The sequence below is a fragment of the Melospiza georgiana genome, chromosome 3, assembly GCF_028018845.1.
Source record: "Melospiza georgiana isolate bMelGeo1 chromosome 3, bMelGeo1.pri, whole genome shotgun sequence".
NCBI classification, from domain to species: domain Eukaryota; kingdom Metazoa; phylum Chordata; class Aves; order Passeriformes; family Passerellidae; genus Melospiza; species Melospiza georgiana.
The window spans coordinates 9,611,183-9,635,075 of NC_080432.1; the positions used below are offsets into that span (position 1 = coordinate 9,611,183).

Here is a 23,893-nt window from a genome sequence, read left to right on the forward strand (position 1 = left end):
AGCTACCAGGGAGAGGAACATGGGGAAGGGCATTGTTATTCTGATAGTAATATTTTGGGTTTATATATATTACATAAAGGTTTGCTGACTCCAGTTGCAACCTCTTTTTATTTTTTTTTAATTCATTCTTTCCCCATCACAGATCTTGCTGTCTCAGTGCAAGTACACAGTATATCACCATACCTTTCTTCAGTAAAGAATTTATGAAGGAGATTGTACAGATAGTATAGGACAGAAAAGGGTGCAGACACTGCCTTGTTCAGCTGCAGCTCTGGCTTGTCCCTGAGTGGGATCCCAAAATCTGCAAGTGGATGGATACGTATTCACTGCTCAAGAGCAGTAAGAGAACTGGAACAAGGTCATTTTCAGCTGCAAACTGCTTCTTTAAGTGTCTGAAGAGATCATGGTTTGATGTTCATAATCTTATCTATGAAAGGGCATTTGGGGGGCTCTTTTTTTTTTATTAAATAATAAAAGAAAAAAATGATACCAAGTGTTAATTTTATCAAGTGGTGGAGTAGCCAGGTTGAAGAAGGGGAGAAGAAGAAAGAAGTGGATGAGTCTTTCTATAGCAACTGTTTAGCGTCTGGTACTAATTCATCCACTGTTAATTTTGTTAGTGTTGCAGCTGTCAGATGTTTTGCAAGGACAGATTGTGAGCATAGCTACAGGGCCCTTCTGTTGGTTTTCCACTGTGCTGAATATCAGGGCTGCAGACTTCTGACTTATCTGGAGACTTAGTGACTAACACAACACTGATGTATTAAGAGGACATAAATTTTATTTCCTTTATTTTTTATGATTGAGTAGTTTTATTGGTGGAAGAACTCTTAGGTTTGTGTAGCAAGTAAATGCTGAAGCATGTAAGTCATAAGTCCAGAAAGGAGTTCAAGAATTTAGGTGCTTCAAACCTCCATTAAATAATTATTAATAGTAGTATTTTATTGCTACATTACCATGCAGGAAAAAATACTTCTCTAACAAAGATTTTATTGGTGTTCACAAAATCTACATAGGTCTTTGTTCTCCAAAGACCTTTATTCATTCTTCCTTCTCATGTGCAGAAAGTAGAACTGAAGGCAGAGGTGGGACTGGCAGAATGGAGGTCATGTGTGGTTAGGACTGTTGATATTAACAGAACAATAGTTTCAGAGGGGAAACCTAAACAATTCCACATTTATCACTTCTGAGAGGAAATGCTAAGGAAAACTAAGGTAATGTTATACAAGATATAAGAGATAAATAAAACAGGGTTTTTTCTCATTAAGGAGTCTTTTTGAGCCTTTTCTTTTTAAATAATACTGTATAACTAAGATACCGAAAAATAATCTTCTTAGAAAAGATTTTTTTGCTTGTTTATTTTTCCCATTTGACTTTTACCATGTAATATAGTAGCAGCAGAACACACATTTTGTTTCCTTTACCAGTAGTTGGGGATTATTTTGTGTCCTTGTCATGCCTCCATGTGCCTTGCTGGTGGTGCTGTGTCATGTTGAGGAGCTCTGACAGAGGAGATTACAGCTTCTCCGGGCAGCAGCAGTTGAGAGATTGCTTGTCTTTTTTGTCAGTAAACTTTGTCAGAGTTTTCATAATTTATGAGTGCAAAGTAGACAAATGGCATGTAAAAGTGTATGTTGGCAGCAATCATCTGTACATGTTCCTGAGCTTTATGTTCACTTATGCTCAGAAGGAAGACCTGTGCAGCATTTTGGAGAACACAAGTATTTTCAGTGTGTGGTATTGGTGAACTCTGTAAGCAGAGTTTATAGACAAAATGAAGAAGAAAACCAGTAATTTTATTAGATACATTGGCAGTGTATTCTCCATTTGGGTTAACAAATTTAGAATTTAGGGAGGGGTAACCAAAACAGGAAGCCTTTATGTCAACAGGGACATTGGGAACATTGGGAGTTCTGGCAGGAGAGAGCATGAAAAGAAGACATGACAGCAAGAGAAGACAATGAATGATAAATTAGCTGTGCTTCTTTAATTGCCTGCATAAGAGTTCAGGGAGCTGTCTATGAAACTGAAAGGCAACAGATTTAGAGCCAGGGGAAAAAAAAGAGTTTTTAAGCATTTTATGAGGCTAACCTATGGAACTTGCTGTCAGAGCAGAATGCTGTTGGAAATCTTAGCAGGACTTAAAGGAAGAAAGAATAGATCTGGTGCAAGTAGAGGTATCTCATTTTCCCTTTTGGGGGAAGGTGAGACAAAAAAGATGAAATGAATTGGCCAGTGCATCCATAGGAGGGCAAAGTGCTGTCTCTCCATGCCCTTGAGATAGCACAGTTGTGCCTGGTGTTATCTGTTACTTACATGTGGAGGCAAGCCCTTGTTTGACTGGGCTCCTCCCAGGCACCTCCTACCCAGCAGAACTCTGTAGTGTGTGTACTGCATTACAGGATTCCTGTGCAGAAAAAAATCAAATAGTATCTGCTGTTTTCTGCTTCCAAGTGCTTACTGTTGTTTCTAAATTTATCCAAGGTATTAGGCTATCTGCTGCACAAAGTAATTCTTGAAAGGATGAGTTTGGAGAAAATTTTTATTAAAAACAGTCAAAGTATGTCAGCTCTGTGCAGTATGATTGAACGACTTTAATTGTATCCCAGTTCTGCTTTTTAAGCATAGCTTATTTTCCCTCAAATGAATATAATATAGGAATCATAACTATTAGCTTTTTTCTTTAAAATACTATGTTACTATGTAGTTTCTGTTATTAGGGCATTCTAGGAAGTAGATCATCATGAAAAGCATTTCTTTAACTGACAGTCAAGCAATTCTAACTGGTCTCCAGATGAGCAACGAGAGGCTAGTGGATGAGATGTCACAGTTGTCCTTCACCACTTCTGGCCATTAGCAGGAGTTCAACCTGTTCTGTCATTATCCTGCTGACACTGTACAACAGGTTGTACTGCATTGGCACTGGCTTCCATATGTCAGCACATCTGTGAGCGGTCAACTCAACCAACCATCTCCAAGTCCCCACTTTCGCCAAGGATATTGCTTGAAGCACATTTTCAAGGAGACGAGAGCACACATCTTTTAGTTGTCAGATTTCTATGTATCAGCATGGTTTAATTCCTTTTTCTTCTCTCATACTGGTTTATAAGTGTAGGGAGTTTTCAGTAAATGCATTATGAAGTGTAAAATTCCCTCCTTTCTTTTTATTGTCATTTTTTGGTTTCCTCTTGTGGTTCCCGCCCCCCCCCAAACAAATGCACTAATTTCAAATATTTTTACCCAAAACATGAGATATTTAGAATTACATGCAACATTACATAGCAAGCTTTGTACATGAGTGACAGATTAAATATATTTTAAGCAGTGTTAAAAATGGCATAATTTGTCAGTCCAAGTAAATGACTCAGCCTTACAGGGAATCTTTACAAGTCACTTTCCCTGCCAATTCACCTTTAAAGAGGTAGTTGTTACATTCCTATCATCCATTAAAATCAGGCATATAAATTTAGTACAGGCCCTGAGAAGCCTAAATAATCTTGTACTTGTAAATGCACTGTGTTCTAAGAAAATGAAAAAAACTCAAACCAAACAAAATTAAAAACTTCCATGGCTGAGTTAATTTTCTCCTTTCTAATTTAAGCTAATAAAACTGTGTGGAACATGCAGGCAAATTATTTTACTTTGAAATACAAATTAGTAAATTAATTTGCACCTGAAATGATTTTTGTATACTCATCAGTGGGAGGTTACACTGGAGTAACCTCCCACTGCAGTGTGTGTGGGGCTTTATCCTGATTTGCATTGAAGATTTAGTTCTGTGAGGTGTCTCTGCAGTGGAAAAATACCCCTCCTGTAACAGTGATGGAATTTTTGCTTGCTCCTTTGTCAAGTAATAATTAATTTTTCTTCCATTTTATTATAGTGTCTCTTGAAAGACGTCCTGCTTTTGTTGCCAAAAAATAACAAAATCCCTATTAGTACCAGGATCCAGAAGATGTATATGTGGAAGGTTTTCTTGCTATACTGGAGCTATTAATGTGCCTGTCCTGGAGGAGATGGGCTGAATATACCCATTGGTTCTTACTGCCTCAGGAAAACATGAAATTTCTCATAAATTTATGATAATACTGTGCCTAACTAACTGGATTTCTCAGAATTGAACTGATTTTGGCATCTGGGTTTTTTTAGATTCCTGGACATTCAATGAGAGAAAACTGTTTTGGCAAATTGAAAAGTGAAACTGTAAACTGTGCATGCATGCAAATGTGCACACAGCTACAAATGTCATTTATTTTTTTAATGTATATTGAGTGTTTTATTGGAACCAAAATAAAGTTTCAGTGCTTTTCAGAATGTATTTGCAATTTATAATCAAATTTGTTAGAAATCAAACATGTGATTTTAATAGAAGAAAAGATGGTATTTTAGGGATATTAAGCAAATTATTTAATTTTAAAGATTATTTCAGTTTTTAAAATTTGAAATTAATTTTTGATGTTGACTTGCTCATGAAAAAAATGCAATTTCAAAAGAATGCTTAAAAAAGTCACCCACTCTACTGAATCCAGATTTTATAGTAAGCCTCACAGTACAGTAGCATCATGAAATCATTTTTAACTGGGGGTATTGTCAACTTTGTTTCAAAAACTAGATATAAAGTGCAAATTTAAAAGTATCTTATTTGTAAATGTGAACGTGTTGTTTTGCATATGGAGCTCCAGATTTGTTCCACCTAATTTTAGGCATTGACCTTAGCTATCTGAGTTGTCACCTTCAGTCCTTCTCCAGTTACACCCCACAGTGCCTGCAGGTAGCAGTTCAGAGCTGAGACCCTGTATCACCTCCTGCCTGTGCCCATGTCTGCTGTGCCCTAACAAGGTGTGCCCCAACACCTTGCCCAGCTTTACATTTTGCTGTTGTGGGCACATTGCACAGCTGGGGTGTTTTCTGTAATTTCTCCTGTCCACAAGCACAAACTTCTAAGGCAGATCTGAGCAGCTTTAGTGTATGAGTGGGATGGAAGCCTCACTAACCAACCCTCAAAACCCTGAGCAGCTGAAGAGCTCTGCTGGGCAAGGGAGATCATTGTGCCAGAGGAAATAGCAATATGTACTTGCAGCTCTGTGTACTGGCTGGCCATAGCATGCAGTCCCCAGCTCAGAGTGAAAACTGGCTCAGTGTGTGTTTAATGAAATTGAGGAGCTGAGTGAGTGGTTGGTTTTTGTGCCTGCTCTGCCAGTTGGATAAAATTCCTGTTTGAGCTGTGCTAATCCCCTTGTCCCCTGTGCTAGGTTTGGGAAGGGGTGCACAAGGTTACACCTGTGTGTGCTCACCTCAGACTGCAGCAAGAGTCACAGCTGCCATTTGGTGGCATTACTGGAAATTCAGGAGCCTACCCATTGCAATCCTAAGTAACTTGCTCTAGAGGACCCTGCTTGGGCAGGGAGGTTGGGTTAGGTGACCTCCAATGGTCTCTTCCAACCCCTTGTGGTTCTGTGGAATCTCATTTTAGATTAAGTAGTTAAGACTGTAATTAAAAATCTGAAGGGTAACCTGCCTGGAAGGCCAGGTGTAGTTTGGCCAGTCAGTTACACAGTGTGAACAGAGATGTGTTAATTGTGAATACTATTCATTCATTTGGGGTTGCAAACTCCTGAAGATTCAAACTGTTAATTAGGAGCCTTCTGGCTGTGGTAAGAAGAATCTATCTTTAAGGCTCACCTGAAGGATGATGTACTCATCAGTTTATTTTTGTAATGTCCATGTACTCATAAGTTTATTTTTTCTTATTTCTATGTAATCTACGCCTAAAAAATGTGATATTTACAGTACATTTAGCTGCTGTGAATAGTAAAAAAGAATTCAACGGTGCTTGAATAGTAGTGATTGATATTACTGAGTGGCTGTCTCAGAAATGATGCAATATTACTCCTGTACAGTTACCAAGAAGATCACCAGTGTAAATGGGAGCGTAGTCAGAAACTGATGTTTTTCCTCTTCTGGCTTGTGGGGGTGATGTGGATGCTGCTGGTGGTCTAAAAGGACTGTTCATGCACATTTGAGATTTCTCCTTGAGAAAAGGATGAGATAACAAAGGAGGTTAAGCACTTGGAAAATCTTTTTTCTCTCTCTTCCATGTCATTGGGAATGTCATGAATGAGTAGTGGTACAGAAGTACTGGTGTAGTCTGTCAGGAAAGGGCTGCTAGCATGGATGAGACTGCAATCAAACTGCAACCCAGGTCAAAGTGCAACCTTGCTGAGCAATTGCCTACTGCACCAGGAGCTTCCTAAAGTCCCATGAGGTTCTGCAGGGATTGTACCTATTTGTATTCCAGCAAAGTGTCTGATGTTGACCTTGTCTTGTTAAGAATCTCCCAAGATAATTAAAAATTCTTCACTGTTTCTTTCACAGGGCTCCTCGATTTAAGGGGTTCCAGCAGCAGGACAGCCAGGAGCTTCTTCACTATCTGTTGGATGCAATCAGGATTGAGGAGACAAAAGTAATGTCTTTGTGTGCCTTTTAAAAGTGAACTACTAGTGATTGCTTCAATGTTCTTCATGTTCCCAGAGTTTTAAAGATGTACTTCCTGAAGCAGGAGTGTCTATTTTCATTATCTTGAGAAAAAAACTTTTTTTTGGAAAGATATTTATTTATGTTCATGTTGATTTGTTAAAATAGTTGATTGGAATCAAAGTTTCAGTTAGTAGGAGGAACATGATAAGTTGAACATGACAATTTTAGGAATCCAAGTTGTTTGCCTTTTAAAAAATGAAAAAAAGGACATATGAGACATGAAGAAAGTAAAGGTGGGACCTCTGCATTAGCTGACAAAGTGAATTTTTAAAGCTTTGTATCAGAAATTAGCAGTTTTTAGCTAAGGGCCTGCCCATAATTTTAACCAAAAATCTTCACTGAAAATTGTGGGGGGAGAGAGGAAAATCTTGCAAAGTTTCTTGTGTCTCTTGAAAGTGTGAAGAACTCCTTGCTTTATCAATAAGGTGCTGCCTTTCATTTCTTAAAATCTACATCCAAATATGTGAAGTATGGAAGCAATTTGTTATGTTGAAAATGTCCCTGTATAGGTTTTTTGTTTGTTTATTTATTTTCCTTAATTATTTGTGCTTCATGAATTGTTCATACAAGAAAGGGAGTGTTCGGTTGCTATTTTGACCATATCAGATGTAATCTATCTTGGTCTTCTTTTCAGATGATGCTTTGTGGTAAATAGCCTTTTCAAGGTCTCCTCTAAAGGAAGGCCTTAAATCTTGTACTGACCAGAGTACTTCCTCTTCCCTTTCGTTTAGTAACCCAATGAATGTTGTGATCCTGAGCTGAATTATGTCACAGATAAGATGTAAAGCTGTGTCTGAGCCTGGTTCCTGGCTCTACAGTAGAGCTGAACAAATCCTCATCCTGCCAGAATAGGAATATTTACTGGTCTTGTCAGCATTCTTGACTATAAACAGAACTGAAGTGCAAGAAGAAACAGTCAAACCTTGACACTCATGCTTAGAAAATCGTGTCTTGAACACGGCACACAGCAGAAGCAGCTGACTTCAGTTGGAAAACAGTTGTTACATTTTTGCAGCAGAGAGCAACTTTATTATTTTATCTTTTTATTTCATGTAATAAAAGGTGAAAACTATGTTTTCTTGACAAAGGAGGAATCACAGAAAGCAGGATTATTGCAACAACTAAGCTGCTTCTCCAGGAGGTGCTTGTGCTTTCCCCTCAAGTCAGTCCCCTGTCAGCTTCACCAGTGGATGTGCATCATTGCAATAACCTGCATTAGCATTTGCCTTTTGAGTCATTTACTATTAGAGAGCAGTGACAGCTACAGTACCTACCTCAAAAGAGTGATGGAAGATGGTAAGAGTTTATACTGATTTTTGGGTAGTATTTCTGCCACTCCATCAACAGGCAGAGAGCCATGGGTGCCACCCTGCCCTGCAATTACATCCCACTGCTGCCCTAATGGTGCATGACTGCAAACACATCTTTATCACCTCAGGGTGCTCTGCCACCGACAGTACTGGGAAAAGCTCTCTCCCCTCCCTCTCTCTGTTTTTTTTTAATTATCCCATGTTTCAGGTCTGTAGATGGCAGACAACCAGCTGGGCACAGGCAGCAGCCTGGCCATCCCTGCTCCCCTATCCCTGCCAGGATTAGTTGTTTTTAAACCTTTAGCTTTGATGAGAAATACACACAATACATAACATAACACTAGTTATAGGAGCTAACCACAAATCCTGTTATACTTTTGCCTCTTGTGTGTGGTTTTGTGTTTGTGTCTGACACCAATGCTGAACTTTTTCGTATTCCTGAGGGAAAAAGTTTGGAAGTGTACACAAGTGGATTTTCAGCTAAAAGCTTGGCCATATAACAATAAAGATGACATAGTGTCTGTGTCCCCAGCAATGTGGGCTGGAGATGGTTTCACACCGGGGCCTGAAGTGGCTGAACCCTGCTGCTAATTGATTAATGTCTGCTGCCATTGTCCACAGCACCCTGCCCATTCAAAGACTATGTCTTTCTTTGACCTAAATAAATGGTTCAACGCGCTAATCCCAACAAAAGGGTTGCTTATGGCCCTAAACCCATTTATGGTGCTCAACTTCATGAATTACCTATTGATTAATCCTTTTAGTATATTGTTGGCTTTAAGATGAACAAAGCTGAGCTCGGGGCAGCGGGAGTTAATTCACAAGCCAGGTCACATACTCATAAGGTCGCAGTATGACTTGGTCTGATGGGTGCCTGAACTGGAAACCAAACCTCTGACACTGTCTGTCATCCTCACACTGCAGTGATATGTGGCTTGGAAGTGTGCTTTGCTGCCTGGAAACTAGAGCCATCTATTAATCTTTTCCTGTTAGGAGAGAGGGTTTGAGTTGCTTGCAGAAGGTTTGGTGTTTGTCTCTTAGAATGGTACTTTGCTCTAAGTGTGACTTCAGTATTTAATTATAAATGTCATTTGCACACCAACAAGGGAGACTCATACATGTTGCTAGAGTCTGTGGATCAGAGACAGGACATGTGCCAGGAAAAGGGAAAGCATAGTAGCTAGAGTCAGGGGACCTGATTCATCCTCCTGCTTCCCTCTCTGCAGCATGTCAGAGGTTGGGCTTTTCTACCCGCCCATGCAGTTCTGCTGCCAGGAATACAATGGCTCTTCACTTCCAGGCAGTTGAGAAATAACAGGGAGAAGCACCCCCTGTCTGGAGGGGCAGCTACAACTCATTAATGAATTTGCTTCTTTCTCATCCTTCTTTCAAAACTGTAGTTTTTAGGAGTTTTTTTTTTTTTTTTAATAAAAGTTGGTAACATTTACATGAGTTCATAAGAAGTTTTCTTTCTCTTCTAAGGTTTTCTTACATACCTCTGGAATTGGCAGTGTTAGAAAATAAACAGAAGTGATAAAAATACTGCCCAAACACAGTCACTGAAGTTTGGCTAATGAAAGGCTCTTAGCTGCCTTCCAAGTATTTTGTATCCTAGTCAATCAATGTAAGTCCATTTGCAGTGGGAGAGATTGATAGCATTAGTTCACTGAAAATGTCATAGTTTCTTGGTAACCTGTGAAGTGCCCTATGATGGTTCCCTTTTAAGGGAAGGAAATTTTTGGGTGATTATCTACAAAAGTTAAGCTCACGGAGTTTTGACATTGTTAGTGAATAACAACAATAGCTTTACAATATTAAATTACATTTATTTTATGGAAATAAGACAAGATATAGTCTAATAAAATATGACTAGTTTTTAGAATGTTTACACTTAAAATACCTTGTTTTATTTTTACTTCTAGCGTATACAAACTGGTATCTTAAAGGCATTCAATAACCCAACAACTAAGACAGCAGATGAAGAAACTAGAAGAAAAGTCAAAGGTATGCAACTCTTTATTGAAAACTTCTGAAACTGCACTAGTCTTTAAATACCATTTTTTTCTGAGCTGCCTGTTGGGAGCAGGAGATCTGCAGTGCCATAATGGCCAGGCTTTATTCTGTGTTACTCTAGTGCCGCCTAGTGCGTACCTAAAGTGCAGAGAGCTTAGTGTGTGCTGGCTTGCATCTATTTATCCAGGAGAAAGGCTCCCCAGAGTTAATCCAACTCTTAATAATAAGTAGAATTTAATTTTGTTTTCTAAAATAGCCTGCTCTATATTTGTTACATAATTACTTTATACTCAGAGAGGCCACTTTCCATAAATTAAACTGATTCCTCTCAGTTGACTGGTACTGTGAGCACTCTAAATACAATTACAAAGTCAAGATAGGCAGCTGTTTCTAAAGAAGGCTTTTTTTTTTTCAAAAGAAGAGGTTTTTGTGGTTTTTTTTCCATGTTTGTTTATTCAGTAGTTCTAATTTGGGGGATTTTGTTTTAATTAAAGTCCTAATGATTAAGATCTTTTGTAAGTTATCCTTTTCAAATCTGCAAAAGTTAAGGCTTAATAAAGATGTATTAGAAAAGGATTTTGTTATGTTTTAGAGCTTTATAGTTGCAAAAACCATTTTGAAAGGGTGAGAATCTCTCTGCTTATCCAAGTGTCTATATCAAAGCAATGCAATATTATTTACTCAAAAGAAAACTGAGATATATTATTACCCTGTTACAGAAGATGGGGAAGGGAAGGATAAAAGGGAACCTTCTCACTAAAATATTTTTAAATGTTGAGATAACACAGTATATGATGTATTGGTTACTGTATTGTGTTCAAAACATTTTGAATATGTTTAAAATTGTGCTTTCATAATGTATATTGGGAAGAATTTTGTTGTACTTATAGTGTGGCATTGGATGTGTTATTTTTCACATTTAAAAAAAGCAATGTTTTTTCAGCATATGGAAGAGAGGGTGTGAAGATGAACTTCATAGATAGGATCTTTGTTGGTGAATTGACTAGCACTGTCATGTGTGAGGAATGTGAAAATGTAGGTATTCTGGAATTTGGTTTGATGTGGAATAGATCACATACTGGTTTGATTACATTGTCTTGAAAGTATAAAATTGTGCTGCCAATTTTATACTTGTTTGTTTGTTTGTAAAAACAAGATTTTATTGAAAGTTTCTCATTTGAAATTATTTATTCCTTCTTTAAAGCATTATCCTCCCTGACCTAAGAAGAGGGATCCTTTGAATTCAAAAAGGATTCAAGTACTGAGCTTGATTTTACATCTGACTTAAGGCTGGAGGTTCCAAATTCTATAATCATATGTGTTACATGCCAGTGTTATTTGATATTTTTGAAACACCTATTTTAACATAAATCCTCCCGCCTGCTCTGCTGGGATACACCTGAAAATTGGAAATTACTTACTTTGAATTAGAATGAGTGGGAAAATGCTAAAATTACTTCTTTTTCTTTGAAATATTTTTATAATTAACATAATAACCCTAATGAACATTATATTCCTTTCATAATTAATATTACTGACATTCCATCATAAATGCTTTCCACGATCCTTATAATTTTCTTTTAAGTTTGACAGAGAAAAATCTTAATTGCATGACTTTTTAAATTGGATGTTACATTTGTGTTTGGTTTAAAACATTCTATTTCATATTATAGAGATTAAGTAAATTAATCAATCTGAAAAATTAATCACAGTCCTGCAGTGCCAGGTAAACTTCCCTGTGTGTGATGTGCAGATTACTCTTCAATGTGCTACTAGTACCAATGAAGAACTTTGACCATGTAAAAAATAGAGGTTGTATGTATTTTGCATGTATCATCTATTTTTGCTGGCTTCTTATATTCTGCCTGCACAGGACTTGAGAATATGCTAGCTGTAGCCCTTTGAGGAAGAGTTTAGCATTCATTTTCCTTTGCCTGCACTGGCAAGGTATTTTTGATACGTGTTTGTTCATGCAAAGCGACACTTTAGAGGAGCCCCTGTTTGGACATCACTCACCAGGCAGGCAGGCAGTCACCAGAGCTGCCTGCTTTTGATCCCATTTATTGCTTTACTGGAACCTAAACATTCCTCAGTCCCTGGCACAACAGGTAAATTAAGCTTGCAGTCCATACCAAGTGTCACAGGTGGAAGATGGGGTCACAAATACAAGAGAAGGGACATGGTGACAGTAATTGATGGCATGGCTGTGACTTAAATGTAAAACATGATTTTTACTTCCTTTTTTAAGGTTTTGTTTTTCACAGTCTTTTCAGAGGTAAGATAAGTCAGTTTTGGAAGGAATTCGAGAACAGCAAGGGAGAGAGCCTGAGGAACTTAGTGATAAAGGCAGATGGAAAGTGCTGGAAGAGATTGTCTTTAGGTATGCTTTGTAAGATGTTTCCAGCTCATATATGGCAAAATGAAACCTCAGCACAAAAAAAGAGGTTGGTTTTTTTTCAAGTCCCTTTTCCTCTGTAATTGGATTTATTTTACCAATTAGTACATGATGTCAAAAAATCTAACAAAGCTTTTGACTGTAACCAATAAGGCTGACTTAATCTTAACTGAGAGCATGAGGTTAGAACCTGTCACTTAACTGTCATTAACCAGTCCTTGCTGCATAACAGCTCAAAGACCTGTGCAGAAGTGTCCAGAATCAGGAGACACTAAAAGGTAGCTTTCTGCAAAAGGGTACCACAGGGGCCCACTTGAAACTCCATCTGGAGCTCAGAGAAAGTGAGCACCACACTGCTTCAAGTCAGTTCATGGCCAGACTGATGGCCTTGCCCTTTACCTTACATGCTGAAGTTTTGTGTGGTGTTAGAAAGAAAATTAGACTTAACTTAATAATTTTTTTTAAAGTTAGTGGAAAGTTCTTCATTGTAGTTTCATGCATCTTGTAAGTAATTAGCTTGTTGTATAGTTTTTGATAACAAATTGATTAAATAAAGGGAGCTATGTACTAAACCCATATACTCTTCTTTGTGTTGAAGTGCATTTTCTCTTTTTCTTCAAGATTTCAACAGTAAAAGAACCTTTCATTGATCTTTCACTTCCTATAATAGAGGAGAGGGTAAGAAACAGAATATGTAATAAGTACCTATTGCTTCCAGTGGATTGTTTTTAATAACCTTATGAAGATACTTATCCATATATGCATAGTTTTGATTTAAGCCTAAAAATGTAACCTTGTCCATAAAGACATGTACTGTTATCCATCTATTCATTATATGATTTTCTTTTTATATATATATGCATACAATGTCATAAGTTCATATATCTTTAAATCAGTCCAAACTTGCATCAAATGCCTATAGTAACCCACAGAATATATAGACCTAAGATTAGCTTAATTTAATAGTATGTACTTACCTAACTACAATGATTATAAGCCTTTTTTTTTCTTTTTGGAGGTCCAGAGAGTCAGATTCTAACCTATTGGTTTGTATCTAGAGAACCTGAGTCCCTTGGGCTGATGTTTACCTACAGGATGAGACACTTTAAAAATGGATATTCGAGTTTATTTATTCTGGAGTTCTCAGCATTTTATGGATCACCTCCATTAGCTGCAGAGGAACTGTGTTCCTTTGAAGGCATAAGCTATTTTTTCAGGATTTGGGCTTTTCATTTGAGAGTAGTGGGTGTGGGTTGGGAATGGTTCTTCCTCCATCCTGCGTATATTCATCTACATTTAAGGGAGAGTAATTAATGTAATATTTATTTCTGTACAAAATGTATTTTTCTCCAAACTCCAGTTTCTTTCATAACCAATTCTTCATCTTTGTTGGTGCACTGAGCACAGATGCCTGTGGGAGTTTAGGCTTTAAGAGCATTTTGAGTATCTGGGCCCTTGTGCTTCCTGGCTCCTGTGTGTAACAAGGGAGGTTCGTGGGTTCTGTTTGAGGGTAATTTCTGTGGCTGTTCTGCAGTGACTGCACTTGCTTGAGGATGGGCATTACTTTACAGCCAGCACTTTCCTTCACAGGTGACTGTGCTGCTGCCAGTAACGTGATGGGGGGGTGTGGCAGCTCTGTTGTCACAGGCTGCGCCAGGGACTGACTGAGGGGGACCTGTGTCCCTTTTGATAAAGTCACATCTTGTACAGCTATGGATGTGCTTACACAATAGTAGAATAGATTATTTTGTGTTGTATTACATACAGAAATTCTGTATCATTCCTATTTCTTGTGGCTTTCAGTTGAACCTTCAGAGACACTGACAGTGAGTTCATGATTAAAAAAAATTAGAAATTAGCCTTATATCACAATTCAGGGGGCCATTTAATTGGTTTTATGTAGGTCACTGTTTTCCAAAATAAAGGAAAAAATCCACGTGCATTCATTTTTTCTGTAGGTTGCAAAGGAATACAAAATGGACATGTTGCCTTTCCTAATTTCCTGTCTAATTTCTTAGGTTGCAAAACCTGTGCCCTTGGGAAGAACAGGTAAAAGTAAAAGTGTACAGGAGGCAGATCTTGGTCAGTATAATTGTTCTTCTATCAGTTCTCTGAATAATCAACCCAAAATTGTCAAGAAACACACTTTAACAAAAGATAAGGTAAGAACTTAACTACTCACACTTACCAGTCATCCTGAGTTAACTCAGGTTTCTAGGGTGACTGAGAACTTCTAAGGAATTTTCATATACGTCAGTTGGATTTTCTAGTATACATATAGCTGACATAGACTTGTTTTAAAATATTTAGGTCATCATTAGAAGCATGAGAAATCCCAGTCATTGGTAACCATTTAGCTTTCAGTTACAGGGTTTCATTTATAAGGAAAAAGAATCTGCAGGCTAGTTTCAGTTCATGTTGCTTTTGGGACTGTTGCAAGGATCTGTGCTCTGTTGAGTACCATATAAACCCTCCTTCATCAAGTCCTAACACATTAAACACATGTGAGGAAAAAATACAATGTATAAAATACAACATATAAAACACAAAATATAAAAGAATGATAGGAGAAGAGAATGAGACAGAAGTAGAAAAGAGCCATGAGGAAGAAACAAAAGAAAGGATGGAAAGAAGTAGAGAAGAGACTGATTGTTATAGAAGAAAAGGCCTCAAACTCAAACCATTGAGATTAATGGAAGGATTTCCATTGGTACCACTGGAATTTTGATCCAATTCAAATAAAGGAAAAAAAAAGGGGAAGGAAAGTTGTTAGTTTCCTTTGGGAAGTAGCCAAACAAAAGAAGGCAAGAAAAGAGTCATGCACATTTGCAAATCACCTAAAATTATAGCAGCTTTGTGGGTTCGGTTTTCTAAATCTATAGGAGTAGTTTTCTGTGGAAGCAATCTTTTACTTCTTCTTGCAATCTTGATTGAAAACAAAGTCAACTTCAGATGATATTGAAATCAGCAAACATCCTCCTAGGGATGCCTTAGTTAATTCTATGACAAATGCCCATAAGGCAGGTTGAGTTTTTTCTGGAGCTGCTCATCAACTAAGGCCTCTCATGGGAGGTCAGGGAAGTAACTTAAACTTGAGGACCTTTTAGAAGCTTAAATTGGATTAAGTGAATACCACTTCAAATGTGCCATGTACAGCTGTCACAAAGTGAAATTAATTCGTTGTGAGAAGTATTGATCTCACAGTAAGTATAAGCTGACTTAGCTGACTGGGATGTAGGTTTCTAATCCTAAGTTAGTTTAAAAACTTCTTAAGGAAATCAGCTATCTTAAACATGAGAGATGGAGAATACAGAACAATATAAACCCCCAAAAATTTGCTTTGCATTTGTCATGTTGTGAAAGATTGGTTCGCTTACAAATCTGCTTCCTGTTTCTCCCCTCTATTACTGAAATAATAATGCCATCATTTACAGAACCAATTGAACCATGAGAGACGGCTTGCCAGAAAAGCTTCCTCAAAGGAAGAAGAAAGAAGCCCTGTTATCCTGCAGGAAAAAGCCAAAAAGCTGGAGCTGGAGGGTGGCTCTGGTGTCCTGTTCTCCAAGGAGCCCTGTGCAGAGGCGGCTGTCAATGGCAGCCAGACGGAGGGCAGTGAGAAGGAAGCCAGCCGCTCCGAGAGCAGCTTTGATGCCGACAGTGAGGCCTCAGAAAGCGAAAGTGCTTCCAAGCAAACAGCTCTGGGCCCCCCCAGCAGCGTGCCTGGTGGGCATGGGAACCCCTTGAACCCTAAAACGCCGCACAAGCCGAGCGACAGCACCGAAGAGATGATTTCCAGTTCCATATCCAAGCTTAGCTTCTGTGAGCCTGTAAATGAAGACAAAAAATCAAGTTGTGGAGATCCAGCATTGGGTTTATCAAATAATTCCATGTTCTCAGTAGGCAAATCCTCACTTTCCCAAAACCCTCAAAATGCTTTCCAGACACTTTCCCAAAGCTACATAACCAGCTCAAAGGAATGTTCTGTTCAGTCCTGCCTTTACCAGTTCACCTCTGTAGAGCTCTTGATGGGGAACAACAAGCTTTTATGTGAGAGCTGCACAGAAAGGAAGCAGAAGTATCAGAAGAAAACCAACTCCACAGGTAAAGTGCTTGTACCTCTGGACGATTTCCAGCATTGCCTCCCAAAGCCTGTGTGCTGGCTGCTCTTCCATTGCTCCAGCATGGGCCTCCCTGCTGTTAAATAGAAAATAGAAAATGTCTCTCCAAACAAAAATTGTAACAATTTAAAACTTCACCAGGCAATGGCAACAGGACTAATTTTTATATTAGAACATAATGGTAGATGTAACATAGAATTCATTTTGCATCTTTATTCTGTCCAAGATAAAGAATTTAAAGATGACTGTAAACCAAGTATGTGCATTGCTCAATACTAATGTTTGCTGCTGTTTCTGTTCCTTACAATCCTCAAAGCTTTGACATATATGCTGCAAGATTCCGCTCCTGTAGCTTACATACTCAGGAAAGTAATGTAATTATGTTTGAAAAAGAGGCAAAAAAAGAGTTGCAATGAAGAGAGAAATAAAATTCCAAAAATTTGTAAGAATGGAGATGAGACAGAAGCACCTTCTTATGACAGTGTTTTCCTCAATGCTTGTAAAGCCCAAGCAGACCATTAGAGTTCACTGAATAAGAAAACAACTTAAATTTAATGAAAACTTAACACTTTAGAAGGACTGGAGGATTGGGGCTTTCTTTATATATAGAATTTCAGAAGAATAAAAAAATTAAGCTCTTCTGATAATTTGTCAATACAATAAAGGGAGTTCATATAATAACAAAAAATTGCCTGTTTGCTGTGCACTTATAGATACCTGGGGAGATAAAATTTAAGCATGAGTAAATTCAGAAAAATTATTTGTATTTTATAGTCATACCTTTAATCATCATTGGACTATAAGTGCCATATAAATAACACTTTGGTTCCATGGGCACCATAGAAAAGCAAAATCAATTCACAACTACTCATTATTTATTTTTTCCTTCTAAAACGAAAGACATAAGAGGTCACCCAATCAACCATTAAGTGCTCCATTATACCTCAAATGAACTATTTTCTTTTGAACATATGTAAAAGCAGTATATTAATTTTTTCAGCAAAACCAAATTCTAGTGGTATGTTCTCTTTTACTGTGGAGCTTTTCTGTGGAGTTTTCACTGTGCTACTTTTGGTAAGCACCCTGTGTTCTGTGCCTTCTGCACCACAGGGGGTTTGGAGGCCACATATCCCAGTCCTGAGTGCTGAAGCCAGCAGGTTCTGAAGCTTCCTGAAGTAGACAGCCCTCCTCAGACCTTTCTCTTAAATAAGTGTAAAGTGTGTAGTCATGCAGAAAGAACTGAAGAAAGGAAAACTCAATTCTTAGTGATTAGGACATTAAAACAGATAAAGAGACTTGTGCCTTCCAGTTTTTATGCAGGGATCATCCATTTATTTTAGGTTTTAACAGGAAAGTTGGCTGCTATAGTAACAGAAGATGTAGTTATCTCAGTGTGCAAGCTGACCTAGATAGTGGACAGGCTTCCAGCTTCTGATCTGATTTGCACAAGAATGGCTAAAATAATGCTCAGATTTTGCAGATTATGTTTATTAATAACTAGAAAAATGGGAAAATATTTTTGTTACTCCACAAAATTTCCCTTGTGTTTTATTTAACAAGTACAAAACCATCACAGCATAGATCTGTTCTGTCAGATGTTTAGAAAGTACTTAAAAAATTCCATATGACTGCCTTCACTTTACATATTATTTTGATATTCATAAATACAGAAAAGAAGATGGAAGGTGTCTACACAAATGCTCGGAAACAGCTGCTGATTTCTTCAGTTCCTGCTATTCTTATTCTCCACCTGAAAAGATTCCACCAGGTAAGAGGCCAAATCCCTCTTGTATATTCCTCTGCCTCACTGGTGGATAACTGGTGGTTCTTCAAGTGTCATTGTAGGTCCCAATACTGCCTTTTTAGATGGAGACCTGGTAGAAGCACTGTTTGAAACATGCTGTGTTTGTTGTGGTTATTCTAACACCTTCAGACTACATTTAGCCATCCTGATGTATCCAGGGAAACCCCTTGTGTGTCCATCATGTTACTGTAGCACTGCATTGGAAACATAACAAAGAAGGTTTAAATCAGTTAAAATCTTACTCTTGGATTTGGTTAATTTTAACAGTATAATGATACACCTTAGCTTAAAAAAGCTACCTCGTAAAAATATTCATTTTACAGTTTTTCTTTTTTTCTTTTTTTTTTTTTTTCTTTTGAAGGCTGGTTTGAGTCTACGGAAAGTAAACAGGCACGTGGATTTCCCATTGATTTTAGACTTAGCACCATTTTGTGCTGCATCTTGCAAGGTACAATTTCAAGTCTTTATTTTTGTTGTATTTCAGCAGTTGGTGTCCTGACCAAAGTTAAATTGGATTGATGGTGATGATGATAATGATGATTTTTAATTAAATTGTAGAGTGAATTTTTCAGATAGTGTCTTGATATCAGAACTGTAACTGTGTACAATCCCATTCATATCAAGAATATCATAGATGTTAGCTGATGTTAGTTAAGCTGTGGTGCCCTGGTGGTGTTGGTGTATATAACAGCATTAAGGACAAGTATTACTGTCTCTATGGTAACTAAATTAGTAAGACTACTGAGTACTTGTAATAGAGGTATTTTGCTGTTGGAAATGCTGTGGCTGGCTGTTTGCCTCTTTTGGAATCATACTGCTGCTAGCTACTTAACATGCCTGTAAAATTTACTGTGAAATAATTCACCTTTGTTTTGTGTTTCTGGGAATGCAGAACGTTATGGATGGTGCAAGAGTGCTGTACAGTCTGTATGGAATAGTGGAGCACAGTGGCTCAATGAGAGGGGGTCATTATGCTGCATATGTGAAAGTCAGGACATCCTCCAAGAAACTGCTGGAGCACATTTCTGCCACTAAATCTGTTCTGGGTACGTACAAACAGAGCTTCCTTTCCTTTACTGTAAGCCAAAAGTAACTGTCTACAAGGATTTGTAGCAAATAATTTTTTAGTTGAGAATAATTGTGGTTTTTAGACAAGTTGTAGAACCCCATCCCAGGATGTGCTCCAGGCCAGGCTGGATGGAGCTCTGAGCAGCCTGGGCTAAGGGAGGTGTCCCTGCCCATGGCACAGCTGTTAGAACTAGATGGTCTTTGAAGTTTCTTTCAACCCAAACCAACCTATGATTCTATTAATTATTCTTTTTTGTTGTTGCATATCCTACTTCTGCTATTAGTGCTATATAGAACTGAGTGAATAATGGAATTTTGATTCAGCTATTAAACAGATAATTGAGGGAAAACTTTCCTCTCTTTCCTACTCAAAATAATACACCCTGATGAATAGTTGTGCCTGGTAAAATTTAATTATTTGGCATATTTGGTATCTGAAAATGCTTCAGTACACCAATCAAATCCATTATATTAAATTAAATTACATTTTCTGAATATTTGAGCATTTTGTGTATCTTAGATATTTTAGGATGGGAATTTTTTAATACTTAAAAATCTGGAATACTCTGGTTTAATGTGAACAGCAATAATCTTTTTCATGGAAGATACAAGATTTGGTGTAGGGTTTCTGTTGGCATTTTGAGAACAGCACACTAGTTCTTTTTTATTAATACTTGATGGATATGCAGAACAGATGATTGGGGATACAAGCATCATAAAGTCACCCTAGGACAAGAATGAAATAAGTTTCCAGGACAGAATCTGTTAGTGAAAAATTTGCAGCAGCAGTAATATGTTAGGCTGTCAAAGTTAGGTAAATATATTTACTGTTTCCCTTCTTGGGGGAAGGTGAGAACCAAGCATTATCCTTTCTATGCTGTGTAGTATCACTTTGCATTTGAAGCTTATTTCTCAGAATGACAATCTTTTACATTATTCATGAAATCAAAGTTTCCTTCAGTCTTATGTTTATCTTGCAATGATTATTAGAACAGATTAGATCTTTTCATGTTCGTAATTTCACACCGGTCAGCTTTTAAAGTAAGACCTTTTTTCTATGTCAGAACTGGTTGTGTTCTAGTATAACTTCCTGTTGGAACTCAGCAAACTGTACTGGAAATATCTTAGGCTTTCTAAAAAAATATGAAACCATGGCAGCATTCATTCCTAGGCATTGTCTTCCACCAATTTCTCTTACAGTGCTCTTTGATATGTAAGTTTCAAACTGAGTAGCAGACTGTATCTAAGTAATTAATTACTCTGGTACATGAGAAGCTTCTCTTGCTTTTTGAAATAGCCACTGTATTTGCTTGATGATGTTGTGAAAGACAATAAAAACATTTCTTTTGCTTCTGCATTTCAGGTTTGAAAGAAGCCATGGGAGCATCAGGAGGACAGTGGGTGTATGTTAGTGATGCCCATGTTCAGATGGTTCCAGAATCAAGAGTACTAAATGCACAAGCATATCTACTTTTTTATGAAAGATTATTACTATAATTCTTAACAGTTTAATTTCAAAGAAGATAGTGTTATTTAGTTTATCTTATTTAAAGCTGCAGTGGTAAGAGTACCTGTAAATATTGTGCCTTTATCTTGTAGAGAATTTATCATATTTTGACTCTGAAGTTCAGTTAAACTATTATAAATATCTGAATGATTCTCTTAAAGTATGCACTTTGCCAAACATGTAAAATTCCTGGGTTCATTAAAATGCTGTACCATTAGAATGTAAGATGATGTCCTATCCTACTGAGGTCTAGGGAGAGTTTGGTTTTGATTATAATAAAGATAAGCTTTCGCCCATAGTTCTAGAACAGTTGAGAATAGAAATACTGATAGAGCTAAGTGCCTGGATTTGCTGGTGTACAGTAACAATACAAAGTGTTCAAATTCTCCTGATCCAGTCCAGACCCTTCCATCACTGGGCTGGGTGTCAGCTGTTAAGATTTCTGCAAACAAGAGCCTGTCAAATTGTGTCACTTCCATGTGTAGTAATTGGAAGGCAGAGTCCTCCAGAAGGGAGTGACAGCAGCTGTCTCTGGGCAGTGCTGCAGTGCACTTTCTGATAAGAGCTGGGAATAGATTGGGAGAACATGGCTTCTGAATAGTGGCAGTGATCCTCAGATACCCAGTACCCTTCCAGTTGTCTCCAACTGGCACTGGTATAGCAATGTACTCCTGTTTCAATAGAAATATGTACTTGGTGTGCATAACTGTATCCTCTGAGATATATGCACACACCATAAATCCATCAATAGATATTGTCATTTTACCTTCTAGGGAAGAGAATTGCAAATAATTTCTGTATTTAGTAATTTTTCAACTTCACAATTATGACAATGTACAGCATATAAGCTTGTGTATGTACAGAGTTTAAAGCGTAATTCAGTAAATTCTGTTACTTTTGGTTCCAAACATGAACTTGTTTATCTGTTCCTGAATACTTTTCTCACAGGAGTAATAAACTATAAATTATTTTTGCACTGTGTGTGTGAGTTGGACAGTAAATGATGACTTTTACCCACTGATACATGTCTGGACTTCTTTTGTCAGCAGTGGGGGACAGCAGGAGTGCTAGTGGCAGAACTGGTTTCTGTAGACTGGGTGACTGCCCTGTTTTGAGGTGTTACTTCCTTTGGTAATTTCTCATTTCCATCCCAGAGAGTAACCGATACATTCTAAGGTCAAGACCTGATGACTGCTTGAAGTTATGTGGTAATTAAATTATTTAATAAGCAGTTACTTAAATACAAATTACTTCTGTAACAGTTCCATCCTGTATGACTTGCTCTTTGGTAGAGAAAAAATGTTAATATATGCTTACGGTTGTCATTTATGGTAATGTTTTTTAAATGAAAAGACATGCTGTCCCTATTACTGTCTGTACCACATGTTGTCACACCTGCCTGCCTGACTCCCCTGTTCTCTACTTCTGTTTCAGAGCTTCATCCACTTGCATTCCCTCTTTTGCATAGGAAAATGGCACAACCTGCTAGAATTGCATTTGCTCAAACTGCTGAGGTGTATCTTACAGCCACATGACTTGCACATTCTTGTGCAGGCACTAGGGATTGTTAGGCCATAAAACTGATAGGCATAATGGAGAGAACCTCTGGTTGCACAGCATTTTATTTTCAAAAGGAAAACTCCTCTGTTTAGATAAAAATTAGGCTATGTGTTTTGGGCAAAACCATGTTTTTTCCTTGTACAAATTAAAATTGTCTCAGTCTATCCAAAAGTAGTAAAAATCAGAAACCAAGCAGCCAGCTTTAGCTATCTGTATTCCAGCTAACAACATCTTAACCCAAGTCTACACTAAGTAAGAAAGCAAGATAATGTTTAGATGAGAGTTGGTTAAAATACCATAATTTTCTTCCAGCTCCTTATCTTCCCATACCATTCATCCGCCTACACACACTTTATCCTCTTTGTGTGTAACTGATCAAAACTCAGAATTAGTTCCAGGCAACAGTGGTAGCAAATGGCAACTAAGTATCACTTGTGTGACACAACCTTGCTAGGAAGGCACAGGGAGTGAATCCTCACCGTGAGGCACACCGTGCCTGGCACCTGACCTTGTTCTCCTTGCTGACTTTGGAAAACTACTGAGTTTAGGTACCTGCATGACTCTACTTTTTAGCCTAGACTGCACAGCTAGGAGAGAAACAGAACGAGGTTCTTTACCTGTTACTTCCTACTTTTAATGCTATTTTCAGGAAATTCCTGAGTGATCTTATTAACTGTTTAACTAGTTCAATCTTTAAACTCCTTTTTAACTGGAGTTTACAAGCTGTTTGCTGAAATTTTCCCAAGTGGACATAACTTCCTAGAATGTCATAAAAGATGTTGGCAGGATTATTTTCTCATTAACAGCCAGGAAACATTTACTTTTATTTACAGGTATTTTATAGAACATGGAGAGAAAGTGCCATGAAAAAGAGCCAGTGCCTTTATTCAGGATAGCCATCACTGTTGCTCCTGGAGGAGGTGTTCTGAGCTGAAATAAAAAGCTATGTTGGCAGGAACTCTGTAAGCCTTGAGTCAGGAACAGGTATGAAAATATGATAGAAGGAAGCATTCTCTAAAAATGAAGGAAATAGGTGAAGTTATGCTTTCAAAATGAACAAATTGATGACCAGTGCAAGATTTCACACACAATTTTAGATGCAAGTCACAGCATCCTTTACACAGACCTAAGTTATTTTGTGTAAAGTTTGGCTCTAAAGAAACTACATAAATGTGTATACTGAAGACTTCTTATAATTCTTTATCAGGAATTGGAAAAGAAGCTCAGAGCATTCTGGGAAAACAAGAGATCTATATCTATACATGTCTCTATAAGAGATATACATCCTATATGTATATCCTGAATGTTAAATATGATTCTAGAGTCAAGGAACTGGCAGTTTCCTGCAACTACCAGATGTGTGAATGCTACTGAAAAGCTGTTATGTTTTCAGAATTTTAGTGAAGGGCTTGAAAGTTTAAGACTCTCCTTAAAATGTCTTATGTTACCAACCAAAAATCTCTTCAGGCTGACAGCATGTACTCTTTACAGAGCTTCACCACACTTTTGTGGTCCCCCACCCTGAGAAAGTGCAGTAGCCTGGGTCTTCATGTGGCAGAGCTTCAAAATGGCTTTCCCCTC

At 37.7% G+C, this 23,893-nt stretch overlaps 1 protein-coding gene across 7 annotated transcripts in view; it reads left to right on the top strand.

Annotated features, from left to right (window-relative positions):
* The window catches only part of USP45 (ubiquitin specific peptidase 45), a 50,234-nt gene extending 28,461 nt beyond the window's left edge, over positions 1 to 21,773 (top strand). For 3 of the 7 annotated variants that reach the window (XM_058021751.1, XM_058021753.1, XM_058021752.1), the window contains exons 9-18: positions 6,376 to 6,463; positions 9,770 to 9,851; positions 10,804 to 10,895; positions 12,877 to 12,933; positions 14,274 to 14,417; positions 15,690 to 16,356; positions 18,044 to 18,141; positions 18,539 to 18,625; positions 19,070 to 19,223; positions 20,609 to 21,773. In XM_058021751.1, the coding sequence (XP_057877734.1) occupies positions 6,376 to 6,463; positions 9,770 to 9,851; positions 10,804 to 10,895; positions 12,877 to 12,933; positions 14,274 to 14,417; positions 15,690 to 16,356; positions 18,044 to 18,141; positions 18,539 to 18,625; positions 19,070 to 19,223; positions 20,609 to 20,742 (1,603 nt within the window). In that variant the 3' untranslated portion in view covers positions 20,743 to 21,773. Of the gene's footprint in view, positions 1 to 6,375; positions 6,464 to 9,769; positions 9,852 to 10,803; positions 10,896 to 11,064; positions 12,832 to 12,876; positions 12,934 to 14,273; positions 14,418 to 15,689; positions 16,357 to 18,043; positions 18,142 to 18,538; positions 18,626 to 19,069; positions 19,224 to 20,608 lie in introns of those variants that run through there. The other 4 variants (XM_058021754.1, XM_058021756.1, XM_058021758.1 and 1 more) reach the window with 4 other exon arrangements.
* The last annotated feature ends 2,120 nt before the right edge of the window (positions 21,774 to 23,893 follow it).